This window comes from Phaseolus vulgaris, chromosome 4 (assembly GCF_051622355.1).
Source record: "Phaseolus vulgaris cultivar YP4 chromosome 4, ASM5162235v1, whole genome shotgun sequence".
NCBI lineage: Eukaryota > Viridiplantae > Streptophyta > Magnoliopsida > Fabales > Fabaceae > Phaseolus > Phaseolus vulgaris.
This window is the reverse complement of record NC_143501.1, coordinates 2,585,299-2,603,715: the sequence shown is the minus strand read 5'-3', so window position 1 is coordinate 2,603,715 and position 18,417 is coordinate 2,585,299. Positions and strand designations below refer to the sequence as shown.

At 32.7% G+C, this 18,417-nt stretch overlaps 3 protein-coding genes across 4 annotated transcripts; 1 reads left to right on the top strand and 2 right to left on the bottom strand.

Moving 5' to 3' along the window:
* Nucleotides 1-3,883: 3,883 nt before the first annotated feature.
* LOC137836727 (polynucleotide 5'-hydroxyl-kinase NOL9) lies at nt 3,884-7,760 on the bottom strand. Of its 2 annotated transcripts, none has more exons than XM_068645429.2 (9): nt 7,618-7,760; nt 6,713-6,984; nt 6,591-6,624; nt 5,869-6,038; nt 5,551-5,734; nt 5,262-5,442; nt 4,817-4,916; nt 4,509-4,636; nt 3,884-4,159 (listed from the first exon to the last, which is right to left on the bottom strand). In XM_068645429.2, the coding sequence occupies exons 2-9, from the start codon at nt 6,972-6,974 to the stop codon at nt 4,106-4,108; spliced, it is 1,113 nt and encodes a 370-aa protein (XP_068501530.2). In that variant the 5' UTR covers nt 6,975-6,984; nt 7,618-7,760; the 3' UTR covers nt 3,884-4,105. The 2 variants fall into 2 exon arrangements, with proteins under 2 accessions (XP_068501530.2, XP_090158015.1); XM_090301889.1 differs by having other exon boundaries at nt 6,713-6,953; nt 7,618-7,748.
* A 997-nt stretch (nt 7,761-8,757) lies between these two features.
* LOC137836726 (uncharacterized) lies at nt 8,758-13,340 on the top strand. Its single transcript, XM_068645428.2, has 17 exons — nt 8,758-9,024; nt 9,099-9,211; nt 9,945-10,053; nt 10,163-10,227; nt 10,331-10,369; nt 10,579-10,675; nt 10,787-10,883; nt 10,986-11,049; nt 11,122-11,198; nt 11,294-11,372; nt 11,647-11,723; nt 11,814-11,898; nt 11,982-12,050; nt 12,143-12,210; nt 12,279-12,327; nt 12,506-12,976; nt 13,063-13,340. Exons 1-16 carry the CDS (start codon nt 8,958-8,960, stop codon nt 12,881-12,883), a joined length of 1,533 nt encoding a protein of 510 aa, XP_068501529.2. The 5' UTR covers nt 8,758-8,957; the 3' UTR covers nt 12,884-12,976; nt 13,063-13,340.
* Nucleotides 13,341-13,912: 572 nt separating this feature from the next.
* MKK3 (mitogen-activated protein kinase kinase 3) lies at nt 13,913-17,869 on the bottom strand. The gene is made up of 9 exons (XM_068645427.2): nt 17,554-17,869; nt 17,176-17,433; nt 16,515-16,733; nt 16,288-16,425; nt 15,976-16,143; nt 15,545-15,658; nt 15,151-15,258; nt 14,739-14,830; nt 13,913-14,442 (listed from the first exon to the last, which is right to left on the bottom strand). Exons 1-9 carry the CDS (start codon nt 17,653-17,655, stop codon nt 14,082-14,084), a joined length of 1,560 nt encoding a protein of 519 aa, XP_068501528.2. The 5' UTR covers nt 17,656-17,869; the 3' UTR covers nt 13,913-14,081.
* Between the last annotated feature and the right edge of the window lie 548 nt (nt 17,870-18,417).

The following is an 18,417-nucleotide window of genomic DNA, read 5'->3' as shown; positions in this document are numbered from 1 at the left end:
ATTAGTGACATGTGATAAAAAAACATTTGTAACTTCTTGATCTTGAGTGCACAATAATTTGCTCCCAATCATCATCCTCTTCACGTGATTAAGTGTAACATCATTTGGGAACCTACATAATGTAAACATCTCACATTCATAATCAACAGAGGCACAAAATGAATTATATGCATTCATTCCTTCCAAGTGAATAACTTTAAATTTCTTAAAATTATGCATCCTTCCACTCCTCCAACTACACCCATTTTATAGCAGAAGCGATGAAGGTGGGATAAGGTATAACCGTGACACGCATTGGGTGGTTGTGGTGGCTCAGTACACGTGTCATCAGATAGACATGCACACCGCCACATGTTTATACTTATCACAATCACTAGAAACACGTGTTGACTTAGACTGTGTTAGATGGAATGTAATCCTAACATGCATTGGGTTGTTGAGGTGGCTCAAGACGCGTGTCATAAGAAACATGTACACTGCCAAATGTTTATGACTTATTGTAGTCACTAGAAACGTGTGCTGACCTAGACTCTGATTGATGGGATGTAACCCTGGCATGCATTGGATAAGATATAACTCTTACATTTTTATGAATTTCATAAATTTTTTCCAAAATTTTTCCCTTCATATTATTTAATTTAATAAATCAAAACACTAAAGAAAACCAACTCAAAATTCAGTTCCCAATAAACAAATTTTAACTTATTTTCATCATCCTCTTCACGTGATTAAGTGTAACACCATTTGGGAACCTACATAATGTAAACATCCCACATTCACAATCAACAAAGGCACAAAATGAATTATATGCATTCATTCCTTCAAAGTGAACAACTTTAAATTTCTTAAAATTATGCATCCTTCCACTCCTCCAACTACACCCATTTTATAGCAGAAGCAATGAAGGTGGGAAAAGGTGTAACCTTGCATGCATTGGGTGGTTGCGGTGGCTCAATACACGTGTCATCAGATAGACATGCACACTGCCACATGTTTATACTTATCACAATCACTAGAAACACGTGTTGACTTAGACTGTGTTGGATGGAATGTAATCCTAACATGCATTGGGTTGTTGAGGTGGCTCAAGACACGTGTCATAAGAAACATGTACACTGCCAAATGTTTATGACTTACTGTAGTCACTGGAAACATGTGCTGATTTAGACTCTGATTGATGGGATGTAACCCTGACATGCATTGGATAAGATATAACTCTTACATGTTTATGAATTTCATAATTTTTTTCCAAAATTTCTCCCTTCATATTATTTAATTTAATAAATCAAAACAATAAAGAAAACCAACTCAAAATTCAGTTCTCAATAAACAAATTTTAACTTATTTTCATCATCCTCTTCACGTGATTAAGTGTAACGCCATTTGGGAACCTACATAATGTAAACATCCCACATTCACAATCAACAAAGGCACAAAATGAATTATATGCATTCATTCCTTCAAAGTGAACAACTTTAAATTTCTTAAAATTATGCATCCTTCCACTCCTCCAACCACACCCATTTTATAGCAGAAGAGATGAAGGTGGGATAAGGTGTAACCTTGACATGCATTTGGTGGTTGCGGTGGCTCAGTACACGTGTCATCAGATAGACATGCACACCGCCACATGTTTATGACTTATCACAATCACTAGAAACACGTGTTGACTTAGACTGTGTTGGATGGAATGTAATCTTAACATGCATTGGGTTATTGGGGTGACTCAAGACACGTGTCATAAGAAACATGTACACTGCCAAATGTTAATGACTTACTGTAGTAACTGGAAACGTGTGCTGACCTAGACTCTGATTGATGGGATGTAATCCTAACATGCATTGGATAAAATATAACTCTTACATGTTTATGAATTTCATAAATTTTTTCCAAAATTTCTCCATTCATATTATTTAATTTAATAAATCAAAACACTAAAGAAAACTAACTCAAAATTCAGTTTCCAATAAGCAAATTTTAACTAATTTTTTACAATATTTAGATTAATTCAATATCAGAATTTGAATCCCGAATATAAAATTATAGTCTAAAAACAAAACCTTAAACCCTAAATTATACAGTATGATATTGGATAAATAAAAAACACAAACAATACTATCTGAGTGAAATTTTCTACCAATTAATTTTCACTTGAAAACATAAAAAAAAAACCATAAACTACCTTGTTATGCTAAAAATGGACCCATTTAGAACAAATGTGTAAAACTCAACTATAAAATTTGAAGTTGAAGGAAACACACCTATTTATTGTATCAAACCCTAGAAGAAGATTAGTGACTAAAATAAAGCCAAGATCCCAAATGAAAAGAAAACCCATTTGGCTAAACATCTAAATCCAAAAGATGAATTGTGAGAAGAAAAATAGCAAGAAAAAAAAAAGTAACACCATGGTACAATGGTGTGTGTGAAGATGAAGGAGACATTTTTAGCATGAGTTGAATTAAATGGCTATGTAGTTTGATATATTTTGATAAAGTAGCTAGGCACATAGCCCCCACATAATTGATTTGGTAGTCTTAATTAGAGACCAATGAGACACTGCCATTGGTACCCACCATTGGGTCACTTTAACCATATAAATACACATATTCTGCAGAAATAATGTTTGTAATAAGTTTTATCATCTTATCTCTTATCATTTAATATTTTAGGTAAAATTTTGCATGAACTCACTCAATATTATGTTGCAACGTGCAAGCTACTCAAGACTCAAATTTTACATCAAACACAACCTAACTAGTAAGAATAAATTGTTTTTTCAAATCATATTTGCATATATAATATGTAAAATAAATGATAATGTAATATTTAAAAAAATAGAGTTTGAATGTAATTTGAAAAAACATATCACTAGAAAAAATTATTAATATTTAAAATAATTTATATTATTAATAAAAAAATATAAATTAGTTTCAACATGGAATGTTTGATATTGTTTTGGACCAAACTCTTCATAGTCACTTTCTATCAAAATCAATTTTCAATTCAAAAGAAAAGGTCTCAGTACTAAATTCAAATGCCAATGTTTTCTTTTACATTTTATAACTTTTTCAGATTTAACTTTAATACAGGTATGCTATTGCTTTTAAATATAAATTATATAATATTTAAAATTTAACAATAGCTATCATTTTATAATTATTTATTATGAGTATATTATCACTTTTAAGTTCTAACAAATTAACAATCATGCTTCCAACATTATACTACTGGTGAAAAATTGTTTGTTTTAATTGAAAAATAATTATTTGTATAAAAATTTATATGGACCACATCCAAGTTTTAATAACGAATAACAACAAATTCATCATAGGTGAACTTTTTTATTTGCCAATGCCATCAACATGCAATGACAATCTTTCACATTTGTATTACTTTTACTAGAACAGATAGAACCCATTTATCTTAATTGATTATATGACAATTAGTTATAATTTATATTTATTAATAAGGATGATTTTTTAAGCCATTTTTGGTGTACACATTTTATTACTGATTTTATCTCTAAATATAACTTATTTTATTCATTTTTATAACATCATAAAAGTTAATACAAATATTTATTGTTATAACTTTCATATAAATTTTTATTTTAATTCTTATAATATTTAGTTTTTTATTATCATAAAACACATAAATGCTTGCTTTTTCACTAGTTATAATAAATAAATAATTAAAAAATTGAAATAAATTTAATTTCTTGTTGTAAAGTATATTTTTTTTAAAGATTTTATAATGATTTTTCTTTATGTTAATTCTAATATTATATTTCTAAAAATATTTTTTTGACATTAAATTATTTTACAAAATCACAAATAGTAATATGTATCAAATCTTCCAAGAACATTTTTAGGGATTAATAGACCATGAAAAAGATACTAAAATTCCAAACTCGAAAGGAAATAATCATCATACTGCAAGCAATCATGAGTATAATTTCCATGCTAAAATATCCATAGATGTACATCTGCTGTATATAAATATAAATAACTGAAAACAAAATTGGATTTTAGTAAATACAATGGCTATTACCCTGCTAATATGCTCTCTACTGTAATGGTTCTCTTTGCCAACAGATGAATAACTAGTTTATAGCCAAAGTATTTGCTGACATGTATGGTGAGATACATCCCTGAACCTGAAAGGAAGACATTTTTTACATAAGAAACAGAGTCAGAAATAATAATAATCATAATGTTAAGGGAAATGATGCTTTGACAATCTTGAGTGTTGTATACAATTCTTGATGTGATGATGGGTTTAGATATAAATATATATAAAGGATAAATTTGTAATTAAATGATATGAAAAAATATTAAAATAATAGTATTGTATTCATCTCAGGAATGTTTAACTGAACACATTTCTAGCAACTAGTAAAAAAGGCTCAGACAACAGAAAGGAAGCAGATTGAATAAACTTTCAACATATTGTCTTTCATTTCTACAAGATTATGTTAAGAAAAAGAATGTAAAACAACATCTTGCCTGCAACAAACAAGAGGGAATTTGGATATAACCCTGTAGCAAGAGGTTGACTTTTTCCAAGGAACTATGTGGCACAGGAGTAATGACATAGAGCACACCTTTTACTGCGTCAATGCCCCTCACAATCCCTGAAACATAAGAAATCAAGATAAGCTAACTTACAAATGCACATTAGATCACAGTATTTTTGTCTTGCAACCTTAATAGCTTTTTAATCTAAAATTTCAATTTTGCAGAAGTTTTCAGTAAAAATGATCCTCGGTTTCAGAACAGAACATGATGAAACATTTCAAATTCAGATGGCCTACCAAGACCAAAACACCAAGGTAAATTTTCAGGTCCTTCAGAATCAACAGCTAAGCCAACGATAGTAGCATTCAAACTGAAGAACATTTCAGAGCTTGGGACCTACAAAGATATCGGGAGATTATTAAAAAACAATGTTATGCTTACCTTTATATAAATCAAATAGATATATGAAATGAAATATTATTGAAATTCCTAACAAGAAAACAACATATTTATATCAATAAGATTTGAAAATCAAGTTGGATAAGAAATAAAAAAATGGACCAAATGCATCAAAACCAAACTCATGAAGGGCAACTCAGTCATAAGACTCCACTGTCGTGGTGCCTGTGAAGAGTTAGATGCAAGCAAATTTAACTTCTAAATCATCAGTAACAAGGTAGCCACCATACGAAGTGTGGTGTGACTCATTCAGAACAGGTAGTAAGAAAAATTTAAGCCAACCTCACAATGAAGATGCCGAATCTTTACACTTGCAATGGGAACTTCATAAGGACAGTGAGAGGCCAAGGCATGTGCAAGTTCCTTGATCGTAGAAATATTTGAATCACTAGAAAAGCACTGTCTGAAATAAGCCATTATTCGTAAATCACGTAGGGGACGTGCATCCTTCTGAAAAAGTACCCTGGGGAAACAAATAAGGATATTATGTTACCTGAAGCATAAAGATGGTAATAAAAGGGCCAAACAAGAAGCTGCAATTGATAACAACTTTCATCAGATTTGAACTTACGATCTATTTGATGAATCCTGACGAGCTGAATTTATCTCAATTAGGTTAATCGTTCCATCATATTCTTCATCTAACCAGAATTCTCCAGCAGGCAGATTCTTATTTTCACTGGATATGTTTATCTTAACTACATGTGTTGGAGAAATATATTTCAACATGTCCACTAATACATCATAACCAATACCTGAAATGCCAGAAAAAAGAAACCATGGAACAAAAACAGATGATATATCGCTACAATCCTATGAAAGAAATAGTTTCAAATACAAATGCAGGATAAAAAAGAATCAGAATTACAGCTGAAAAAAGTGAGCTTACCTTTCACCCAGCCAGAAGTATTCACAATAAGAGGCAACTTGACATTACAAGGATTTTCTCCTTTCTCAGAGATGCAATACTCCTTTTGGTAATAATCATAAATGGCAAATACATAACTTAAGTATGTTGATGGATCTCTTTTAGAAGAAACGTCACCAAAGAAAAGACACCTGTTACAAAAAAAATGACAGATAGCCAAGGAAGTCCATCACATGTTTAATCATGTAATACACGAATTGGCTAATAGATACAGATTTGAACACAAAGATTCAAGGCACAAAATGTCATCCAACTGTCTACAAAAAATTTCATAGCAATCATAAAAGACCCCTATCCCAACCACTACATTCCCCAAAACGAGAGGCACAGAACAATGACTTCTACAGCATCTTAAGAAAAAGGAACAACCATGTACAGAACAAAATCATATGAAAAATGTCAATGTATAGAATTATTTCTATTTCTGTATAACAGTGATCTTATGTCAAGATGGCTTCTACTTAATCCAGAAGCATGAAATACACATCGGTAGCAATCATCGTGACCTAACTGACAATTGGAGAATACAACATGCCAAAAATCCACATGACTAATGAATAGATGTTAATGCTGTCACAAATCAGCAGCCTTGTCAAATGTTACAAAATATTAAAAGCAAGATAACAAAAATTAAACAAACACAGTTTCAGCTCCCAAATTATTGAGATGAGATAGCACCATACCTCTCTGGTGTTTTCAGGCACGGAACTGTCAAATCTAAAATAATTAAAAATAGATAAATATTTTTGAAATAAATTATAAAATACTTTTTTGCAAAAAATAAGACAGGGATTCACAAACCAACCTGGAGTTACTTTATGAACAACGGTTAGTGACAGAAAAGCAGGAGGAGTAAACTCAGGTTGGCCAACATCAGTATCAAGATAAGCTACTTTGGCGTATTTGTGCAAGAGGATATTTAGGAGATAGCGGGAAAAGGTTGTCTTCCCACAATTTTTGGCACCACATATAAAAACAATAGGAGGTGTTGAACTGTAAGCAATGGACTCTGCAGCCTCAGACCATTGCTCCGGAATACATATGTCCTGTGAAGGAGAAGAATCCATCACTTTCTCTCTGTAAAATTGCAAGAAAGCTTTGATTGATTAGGCAGTTTCTTTTTTGCCGGTGAGTTATGCAAATTTCCAAATGGTGCAATCCAAAAATTAGTTTTAAAACCCACATTTCTCCTCAAACAGAATTTTAAAACATTTTTTTCTCCAAAATTAATTTTAAAAGAAATACAAGTAATGCATTGATTCTTTTTATAAAATTCAATCTTAAAAGTGTTTTTAATATATACCTGGAGAAACTATATGTACCAGCAACTAAAAAACCATATGCAACTAGCCACTAGCTATATTATAAATTGTTAAAAAGCAAAGTTAGGTGTTAAAACCTGATTATTCCATGAACCAGCTTCATTTGACCCTAGTCTACACAGAATATCATGTACAGCTAATAATTCTCACCACAAACCAAAAACAAATCCTAAAAGTAAAACACCGGCTGTAAAAATAAAATCGAATCCAAAAAAAAAAAACTAACAAATCTAGCGAAAGCAATTGCAGAGTTCCTGAACAATCACAACCTGCGTTTGTACTGTACCAAACACTTCCTATAATTAAAAGGAAATAAAAATTTGATAGATTTTGAGGCTAAATATGAAGAAAATGCGAACGAAATTAACAATAATGTGAAAGAGAGAACCTGTTTGCGATAACGGATTTTGAATGCGTCGAGTGTTCAACGTTGGATTTTGATTCTGATAACAATGGGAAGAGAATAATGAAAGGGGTTTAGATTAGGGTTTTTTATTCAAAGAAAAAAGAGACTTTTCCAAAACCCAATATATCGATATTTTTACTATAAATTTATATTAATAAGTAAATATTTTGTAGAAGTTATATTATATCAAAATATTTAATCTATTATCTTAGCTATAAATTTAGTCATTTATGTTTAAAAAATATATTTATTCTTTTATCTTCTAAGATGGAGTGTATTTAGCAAAGTGAGGTAATGTAAATAGCAGGAGCACGGTGAAAAGTAATAAAGCATTGGACCTCTGGCCCATTGTGTAAGAGAACAAAAGGCAGTTTCTTCCTCAACGCCTACATTTTTCTTCCTGCACTCCCATAATATATGTAAAGACAAACTTATCCCTAATATTTTCTAAAAACCCTAAAATGCACACAACACTCATACTCTACTATTTCTTCTTCCTTTGTACATAGATAGACTGCATTGCTCTCTCAATGGCGGTGCTACTCCATCTCTTGGCACAGAAAGACGTTTCTCTAGGTGGTAATCGGTGGTGTCTCCGACAACTTGGTGGTGATTTTGTGATTTTTCTTGACAGTTCTCTGTTTGGAAAAGAATGTAAGTAATTTTTTTTTTGGTTTATGGATCTGTAGTTTCATTTTTATTGTGGATTTTCGTTTCCACAGTACAAATGTTGTGATTCCAGACAATGTAGTCCACTAATTTTACCGAACAAGGAATCCACACTTTGTTTTTTGTCTTCTTAAATATTGAATCTGTAAAACTCCCAGATTGATGCATCCATAAATTTTTCAGATCCGTAGTATGTTATTTTAGAATCCGTAATGCAAAATATGCATTTTGAATACAAATCCGTAATTCAAAAATAGAGGTGCCATTTCAAATAAAAGGTCTAGGTTAATTTTGGAGTTTTAAATATTATGGAGGTGCAGGAAGAAAATCATATGGTGCAGGAAGAAACTCCCAAAAAATTAGGGAACCCAACACAGCATTTATTTGTTATTTTTATTTAAAATATTTGACAGAAATTAATAAATTTGTAGTTCCGAAAATGAATTGAAGTTCGTTCCCGCGAATTTTCCCTCTCATTCATGGCGCCAAAACTCTCATCAAATATATTCATTCTTCTCTTCTCTTTTCTTTTCTTCGCTCCCAAACCCAAACCCAAAGCCAAATCAAATCCCTAATCCCTTTCTTCATCTTCTTCTTCTTCTTCGGTTCTTCTTCTTCTTCAGTTCTTCGGTTCTTCTTCTTCTTCTTCTCTAATGGCAATGGATTCTGGAAGCTCTAACTCTCTCTTCACTCACATTGCCTCCAGAGAACTCTTCCGAGGTTCCTCTCTCTCGAACTCAATTTTCATTGGAAAACTCTCACGTCGTTTTCTCACTCTCTTTCTATGTTCGCAGTTCGAAAACGACCGCGAATGGACGGATTCGTCTCCGCCTTCAACGAAGTCGGATCCCTCGCCTTACAGCACAACGCCGAAGACACCATTCCTCTCTCTGTGTCCTTCTGCAAGGTACTACTCACACTAATAAACCTTCCGTTTTCACTATGTATGCGTAGCTTCTTTCAATGTTTTGTAAAACTGTTTGCAACCGCGGTTTTGCCACGTCGCACCGTTTTTGAAGCCAAATCGACACCAGCTGCATTGGTCTGTGATTTATCACGGCGTTGACTACGTATCGAGATTTTTGACGTCATTGTAATTGCGACTGCTCCAGTTGCATTTGTCCGGATTTTATTACGGTTTTTGACTGTGCTGTCAGTGCTTTTGAATTTAGATTTGAAGCTTTAGATTCGTCTTTTGCATGTGAAAAATGGAAGATGTTCGAAGTAACTTCCCTTTGAATGTGGAACACGGATTCATGTTTGACTTGAAATCAAATATGTACTTAAGGAATCGTGGCGATATTATTTGCAATTATACCCAAATTATTAGGAATTTGATTGCAGTGTTTAGGTTTTTAAAGTCACCGTGATTGCAATGCTTGCTGCATTCGTCCGCAGTTTGTTAGGACTAACTGCTGGGTTTGGGTTTTTGGAGTCATTTCAACCTCATCGTGGCTGCAGTGGCCTCATTTGTCTGCAATTTATTAGGATTTTGAGTGCAGCGTTGAGGTTTTTGAAGTCACTGTGATTGGGATTGCAGCTGCGTTGGCTGCATTTGTTTGCTGCAATATTCTACAATATCAAACGTTGTGATGAAACTGCTATTATAACCTGAACTCCTTGTTTATCTTTTCTCGCAGACTGCGAAATTTGCACACATTCTTGCTGTGTCTGATGAAGACGGTTATGTTAGCTTGTTTGATACTCGTCGCAAGTTCCCTGTTACCGCAAACTTTGGAGATAACATAGGTATTTTTTCTTATTTCTTTATTTGTTTTGAATTCTACGATGACATAATTATAGAAGCAGCAGAGTTTTGTGGTCGGTTGTGTGAAAATTTTCCCTATTTTACTCTCAGAAGATGAGAAGATCTGCAATTGGGTTTCGCATCAGAATGCTGTTTTTGATACTTGTTGGATTAAGGTACATAATTCATATATCTTTTAATCCATTTAATTAATTATTAATCTCAGCTGTTTGTTTGTAGTTTTGTGTATGACTTGATATGGATTGTAATTACTTGCAGGAGGATATGCAGATTCTCACGGCATCCGGTGATCAAACAGTAAGTCACTCTGTTGCGTGCACAGGACTTCATGACAGAACTTGTTGATTAAATTTAGATCAAATTAAGTCTATATAGATGCTGATTTAATGTTACTGAGATCGAATTGCACAAATTTTGTGATCATTGTGTAAATAGATATAGAAAATAATAAGCTGGTTTTTCTTCAAGATAGTTTTGTGTTGAATCTTATTATTGTATGTTCACAGATAAAATTATGGGATGTTCAAGAACAGAAGTGTCTTGGTGTGTTGACTGGGCACACGGGAAGTGTAAAATCTATGTGTTCCCATCCAACTAATGCTGGTGATGTTTCGTTTTACCCGCGTCTCTGCCTTTATGCGTAAACTATGGATTTTTTATAACTGCATAGTGATTTATTAGCTATTAATATTCATTTTATACTAAAATTTTCAGATATTATTGTCTCTGGTTCTAGAGATGGATCCTTTCGTATTTGGGACTTGAGATGCAAGTCCACTGCTAAGAGTAGGCGTGGAGAAGTTAGCCTATGGTAAGTGACTTTTTTTTTTAAATTTGAAAAACTCATGAAATTATTGGTGTATTGACATTTATATTTTATTCAAAAATTCATTTATTATCATTTGATTGCTAGCTCAATGGGTGGTGTCAACGGAGCACATGTTTCATCTCAATCACGACGAACTAAGAGGGGAAAGGTTAGTTTCTGATGGATTTATGTTCATTTGTATTCTGCAAACTAAAATTTTCTAACAATTCCTAATTGTCAGGCTGCTTCCATGAGCATTACATCTGTTCTTTGTCTCAAAGACCAGGTTTCCGTAGCAACTGCTAGCGCAGTCGATAGGTTGGTTGGAAAAATTACTTATCTAAGTGAACATTTAATTTTCCAATGTTTTTACCCGAATTGATTAGTTTGACTAACAAATTGGTTTCTTTCAGCGTGTTGAAGTTTTGGGATACCAGAAATTTAAAAAGTAGTGTCGCTCAGACGTGTCCATGTCCTCAGTCAACTGAAAAGGTTGGTTGGAACTTTGCTCTAAAGGGATAATATTTTTTTTTATATTTTCAGTAAGTTAGCAATTAACGATGTTGGATAAATTGGATCATGATTCTTAAGTTTAGTAAAAGGTTATAGTGTCAACTTGGAATAATCACTATAGCACCCGTAAAACTGTGGTTGGAAATGTCAGTTGTATTATGCCTTTCATGTCATTAGAATTTTTTTTATATATTGGAAAGCTTAAATGATATTGTCTAGAGTCTCTTGACAGTCTTCTTCATTGTCATTTCAGCAAAGTTTACACGGAATATCTAGCCTGTCCCAAGATGAAAGTGGACTTTTTCTTTCAGCCTCCTGCATGGATAACCGGTATCATCCTTCATAGTGTGTATGTTTTATTCTTCTGAGTTAAGAATATTCAGCTAAATATAAAATCTACCGTTTCTTTCTTTTTTGCAGAATTTATTTATATAACACTCTTCAACTTGAAAAAGGGCCTTTAAAATCTTTTTCTGGGTGCCTAATTGAATCATTTTTTGTAAAGGTGAGAATTGCACCTGTATTCCAAATCTTCTGCATTCAGTTTCTGTCCTGATTCCTGACTTTGTCTGATGTGTGCAATTTCAGTCTGCAATTAGCCCTGATGCCTCGAACATAGTCAGTGGTTCTAGTGATGGAAATGCCTATGTTTGGAAGGTTTCATTCTTACTTATAAATTACAATGAAATAATAAGTTTGATGCATAAGTTGAAGTTGGGATATAATTTCACTGAACTTTCAAAATTCAGGTTGACAAGCCTCTGGAAGATCCTACTATTTTGAAAACTCGCGATGGTGAAGTTACAGCAGTTAACTGGTAATTTGGAAACCTGGTGTGGTTCTAGTTTTCTTTAACATTCGTTTCTAACACTATTTATTTGACAGGTGTAGCTATGAAATTGGAAAATTTGCAACTTGTTCTGATGACTTTACTGTAAGCGAATCAAACTTTTTCTTATTCATTTAACTTGAAATTTATTTGACTTTAAACCAGATATTGCATTTTATCTGCAGTATCTTTTAGTTTAATTGTGTCTATTAACCGATTTGTTTAAAAATGCCTCAAATCGTTTCTTTCAGCATTCTAATTTCCCTCAATATGCTATTTTCAGGTTCGAGTATGGAATAAAAACAGTTATGTCTCTAGAACACAATGTGCATCTGCCGTTCGAAGAAGAGTAATGGCAATTCCTAGTACAGAGTGCAAAATGCTTTTAAATAATGGGAAAAGGTACTCTAAAACAGACGAAGATGCTTTTTCACCCGATCATAAACTACATCCAATTTCCTCACCCACTCCAATCACACCACCTAAAATGAACATATCTGAAGGCCACTCGAACCAACTTTCCTCAGGATTTGATCCAAGTGCGGTTTCTCAAAAAACCCCTGAATCTTCTTTGAAAAGCCCCTCATCTGTATTGAACCCTCCATCCTCCCTAAAAAGAACTATCCGAGACTACTTTTCCGCATCTCCAAGAACCTTGTAGGCTTGTTAAACTACGGAATTCTTGATCAAGAAACAAGTTTTTGCACATATTGTTTGCATGGGTGGCTTGGAATCTCTTCATCCATGATTTTGTGTAAGCTTCATTTCTTAGGTTTTATACATCTCGTTATTTGCAGATGTAGAAGACATGATTCAAGGAATTTGTTTTTGTCTCCACAGGTTGTTTGAAATGTAAAGTACGTCAAAGCATTCGTTATAGCAAAAATATTTGTTTTATACCCCAAATTCAGATCAAGCTGGGGAGGGAGGGCAAAAGACTGAACATGAAAAGCTGCACAAATGTCTGCTTCTGCTTATTTGCGAGAGACAATTAGATTAGACAAACGGGGTGTGTTTGTATTTTATTTGATTTTGCATAAGAAACCTGAGTATCAGGTTTTACCCAATACAAGTACGAAAAAAAGTGATGCTGACTCAAATACCCACTTTAATCTGAATTAGAGAACAAATTCAATGGAAAGCATGGCTAGAAATAAAATGTAATAAACGTTTCAAAATAAACTAGAATAAACTTAATTAAATACTTGTCCGTCATCTTTAAAATAAGATATTATGTATTGAATATTGATATACAAGTGAAGTGTTACTCAAAAAAAATATTTATTAAATTTTTAATAATTTTATTATACTTTTAAAATAAAGAAATACATTAATTTTTTAAACTAAAATTTATTGTATAATTTTTTAAAATAATTATAAAAATAAAAAATAATTTTTTTAATTAGTTAATTTTTATTGTCAATTTATATAACTTATAATTATATTATTGTATTTTATATTTTAGATATTATATATATCTGTATGTGAATTACCTTATTTTAAGAAGACTGAAGTTAATGATTTAAAAATTTATAAATATAAAAACCAGTTTAAGAAAAACGAAAATAAAAAAGCGTTTGGATTAGAGTGAAATAATAATTAACATTTTAGACATTAAAACATCACATGACTATAGAGGAAAACTTTCTTCTAAAACTACTTTTAAAAAGGTGGAAAGGAGGTTCTAGAGTAGCTGAAACAAGATCAGATCAAATTTAAAAGAATTCATATCATTATCAACATTTTTTCAGAACATAGATACAACACAAATTTGTATACTTTACACGTGGGAGAACACGATTCTATGAAAGCCAAGACACTTCGTGTGAAACAGACACACACCACAACTTAATATAACATTACTGATTAATGTATAGCTCTTGTTTCACAATGGAATAGCACCCAATAAGACTTGTTGGTTCCACCAAGAATTGTTCATGAAATGTTCCCATTCTTTTGCTAGAAATATCAATTCCAAGATCCTTGAAGTTTGGCAACCCCTCAACTTGAATGCCATCTCCGCATATCAGGAACTGGTTTCCAATCATAAAGGATCCTGAAACTCTGATTGCAACTCCATCTTCACCATGAGCACGGCATTGAAGCTTCTCAACAACATGCACCAGCTTCTCAGGAGGCCACTCACCAACCAGTGTAGCTCTAATACTTGATAGAGATGCAAAGATGTTATTTGGACCACTGTGTTGTTTTCCAGAGAAACTGCAAAATGTAGAAGGATAGTGTTCTTGTTAGTGATTGAGGTCTTGAGAAAACCATGGAATCAATCAAGTTAATAAAATGTCATCATCCCTTATTAATATTCTAAAATCATTAACCATAATCTACTTCATCTGAACATGCCCTTCATAATTATGTTCCAGTTTCATAGGCATAACATAGGCTTTCATGCAAATTGTTTCTATTGTATTTTTTCTTTAATCTTAGTAAAAGAAGAGTGATGTGTTACAAATGTCATCTTCTTGATGCAGAAATAAAACATAGAAAACAGTACACACCTGAAAATTGAGGTTTCGTTATATAAGTTCCTTGTATGTTGCCAGAGATCATCAGGTCCATCAAATAGCAAGTAATAATGTATTGTCAACATCTGAAGAGGAAAAATGCAAAGTCAAAAGAAATATTCTGATATTAAGCACCAATTGAAGCCTCTCTAAATCTCTAAAATGTTGAGATAAACAATGAACACAGCAAGAACAGTATCCATGCAAAACAAGCAAATGAAATTCTAATTTTCTTTATTGTCAATTTTCTTTATCTCATATTATCATTAAGCAACCTGTGAAAAGCAGCACTTGTTCACACTAAATAATGGCCACTCATTGTTTTATGTTTTTTACTCACACAACTATGGAATGAAATAAGCATGCCCTTTTAATAATACAGAGATAAAAATTGGCAGCCACTTACGTCTGCCAAGTCCTTCATTCTTTGTGTAGGATCAAAAACGCTTCGAACGAATCCGGCTAAATCTACCTTTTCATTCTCATACTTTGTGATAAAAGGGTTCAAAAGCAACTGCACTAGGACAACACAGAATCATAAACTTCAGGTATCACAATATATAAAGCATCTAAAGATAAGATTGACTTGGTAAGCTCTATCACATTCTAGAGAAAACAATCTATTCTCCATCAGGAAATATGCAAATTTCAGAAAGATAGTAAAAAAAATGCATGATCGCCAACATGTTGATGTTTTGGTAAAGTGAAACACAAAACATAGCTTCAACAGCCACAAAATTGCATAGCATAGATGCTAGACAACATGGTTGTATCACATTAAGGTTTATCTCATTTCTCACCTGCTCTGCTGTTGGCCTTTTGTCTGGATCCTTTTGCAGACAAGCATCAACAAAGGAGCAGAATTCTGGTGAAAACTTGTTTTTTGATGGTGATGGTGATGGATCATCCAAGATCTGCACAAAATTAATCAGATTATTCAAACGGAATAGTCAATTCATACAGGGTTAGGACATATTTCTATATCATTGATTACATTGTATGCCTTACAACACATGGTATGAATCATCACAAATATCTGAAATTTATAGCATTATTACAAAGCTAAATTATATATACTTTGTTTCCTTTTGTGTGATTAATGTTATTATCTCAGATGACAAGTTTTTATACAAGTGATAAGAAAAAGGCATGTAATTAACGATATTCTTCTACATTTACATTCAATCAGACAAAAGTAAACAAATAACATCAGTATGCATTGCACACACACCTGCAACATAAGATTCACAGGACCTTCATTAGCTGTATATGGGAATTCTCCAGTTCCACACTCTAGAAGGGCAAGACCAAGGCTCCAAATATCGGCCGGATAAGAATAGCTTTCATTTCGAATCCTCTCAGGTGACATGTATGTAACAGTTCCAACAAATGTAGCACACTGCGAAGGAGCAATTTTTTTTATGAACAAGAACTTCACAGCATGGTTGTAACAACAACCAAACAATAAAATCATTGACATTTGCAAACAATTCTATGGAAGCAATACATGACCAACATACTGAGACAGATAGAATATACTGACCATTGCCACTGAACTCTCTAAGCCAGCACTGATACCAAAATCAGTAATTTTTGGCTCTCCCTTCAAATTTACCAATAGATTTGCCGGCTTTATGTCTCTGTGAACTAGATGTCTGACTCCATGCAGATAGCTTAGACCCTTTCAAAAGATAAAAGGTGAACAGTTACATATCTTAGTCTTTCTGAAAGCGAAAACCGAAAACAAAAAATACAAGATTATTTTCCTACGTGTAGGAGCTTCTGAAACATGAACGATAGAATAGGTTCGGGTATCCTTCTATTCATTCGCAAGATATCTGCAAGTGATCCTCCATCCATATACTCCAAAGCTATGCTTATCTGTCCAGAATCTGGGGTGTAAAATGCTCCATGAAATTCTACAAGACCCTCATAACAAGGTGCTTCACATAATGTCCTTATCTCAGTAAGGAGCTGCTGCCTTTTCTCCTGATTAGCACAAACAATTACAAACATTGAGCAAACATGTGATAACAACAACTATTGCCACAACAATTGTGTGCTGTTTCGAAAACAAAGATCAAGAGTGTACTACCCAACCCAGCATCAATACAATACCACATTTAGACAGCAGGATAACATATTACAACAATGCATGCTTTGTTATCAATTATAAAGAGTATTAAGAAGTGGACTTGAAGCCTAATTCAACCTCATAAAACTTGCTTATAAGCCTAATTCGACCGAGTACAACGATGTGTGAATGGATGACAGAGTAACCTTTACATAGTATGCGCATTCTAATCAAATTGTTAGAAAATTTGAACAACTAAAAGTAACATGAAAAGACATAGTCCTATCTATTACCCCACATGAGACTCAAATTAAATTAGCAACCACAAGAATCAATGGCAGGAACAATTCTACCTACCTTCTCAAAGATATTGATCTTCTTCAGAGCCAGAATCCTATGTGTTGGTATATGCATGGCTCTCTGCACAACACTACTGGCACCACTACCAATTGCTCCAAAAATCCTCATTTCTTGGGAAGCACACTTGTACGTTTTCTCACTCTGATCAGTCACATCCAAAGACCTTGAAGACGTGCACTTCTGCAACCCAAGCTCGTTGATATTGTACACCCCATATGATCTACTCAACAAGTTCACAGTTCCACCATCCGAAAACTTCTCAATTGAACCAATCAACCAAAAACACAATAAAAAAATGAAATTAGACAAAATCATTGATACCCATTTCAATACAATTAAGAACAAACACTGGACAGTAGCGAGGGAGAAGGTTACTGTGTAAGAATCACAAGGGTCCAAGGTTGAACTTGATGAGAAACCCTTCTCGGCATCGAATAAAGGTGCAAGCTTTTTCCTCAATTCCTCCAACCCAGACATTGTTCTGAGAATTCACATGAAAAAAAATGAATGCAACCCTTTTGTAGCTCTAATCTAAGGCGAAAAAACAAAAGGGGCTTCAGTTCCAACGTGCGATTTAAGGTTTTTCCGTGGGTTGTTGGGGTGGGAAGGAACACAACGTGTTCGTGAGATTCAAGGTAAATGTTGCATAAACAAAGTGAATATTTTTCCCTCGCATGTTCTTTATTAGTGAAAACACACACTTCACAATATAATAAATTAATATTTTATTTTATTTTTTATTTTTAAAATATTATTATATTATTATAAATAGTGTCAAATATATGTTGTTTACTCTTCTTCATGATATATTTATACTATTCTGTTTCTTTATCTTCTGAAAGATTTAATATTTACAAAAACTATTTAATCTTTTTAGTCAATCAAAATTGAGATTGGTCCTCTTATATTATTTCCATTTTCAAATGATAGTAGTCTTAATTTTTTTTTCTTAAATTTACTTTTAAAATAACTGAATAATTTAAAAAAAATATTATTTAAAATTTCATGTTTAAAACATAAAATCTAAATTGGTGAAGAAAGATATTTAAAAAAAGAGTCCAATGCACCAATACAAGATTCACTTCAGGTTTCTGAAATTACTAATAATTTTTATATAAAGATTGACATGTAACTAACTTAAAAAGATTTTTAAATTATTTTATTTTATTTTTATTACTAATATTTTTTATTAAAATTGTTCTGTAATATTAATTTAAAAAAATTACAAATATTTTTTTA

What these genes read in the sequence shown, in the direction of transcription:
- LOC137836727 (XM_068645429.2), bottom strand. Translation starts at nt 6,974, where the DNA reads ATGGATTCTTCTCCTTCACAGGACATATGTATTCCGGAGCAATGGTCT. An exon ending in TGTTCATAAAGTAACTCCAG is followed by an intron (nt 6,625 to 6,712) that starts GTTGGTTTGTGA and finishes TAATTATTTTAG; the next exon opens with ATTTGACAGTTCCGTGCCTG. An exon ending in TTCCCTCTTGTTTGTTGCAG is followed by an intron (nt 4,160 to 4,508) that starts GCAAGATGTTGT and finishes TCTTCCTTTCAG; the next exon opens with GTTCAGGGATGTATCTCACC.
- LOC137836726 (XM_068645428.2), top strand. Translation starts at nt 8,958, where the DNA reads ATGGCAATGGATTCTGGAAGCTCTAACTCTCTCTTCACTCACATTGCC. An exon ending in TTGAATCATTTTTTGTAAAG is followed by an intron (nt 11,899 to 11,981) that starts GTGAGAATTGCA and finishes GTGCAATTTCAG; the next exon opens with TCTGCAATTAGCCCTGATGC. An exon ending in GAAATGCCTATGTTTGGAAG is followed by an intron (nt 12,051 to 12,142) that starts GTTTCATTCTTA and finishes TTCAAAATTCAG; the next exon opens with GTTGACAAGCCTCTGGAAGA.
- MKK3 (XM_068645427.2), bottom strand. Translation starts at nt 17,655, where the DNA reads ATGTCTGGGTTGGAGGAATTGAGGAAAAAGCTTGCACCTTTATTCGAT. An exon ending in AAAGGCCAACAGCAGAGCAG is followed by an intron (nt 15,259 to 15,544) that starts GTGAGAAATGAG and finishes GTCCTAGTGCAG; the next exon opens with TTGCTTTTGAACCCTTTTAT. An exon ending in AACGAAACCTCAATTTTCAG is followed by an intron (nt 14,443 to 14,738) that starts GTGTGTACTGTT and finishes TACATTTTGCAG; the next exon opens with TTTCTCTGGAAAACAACACA.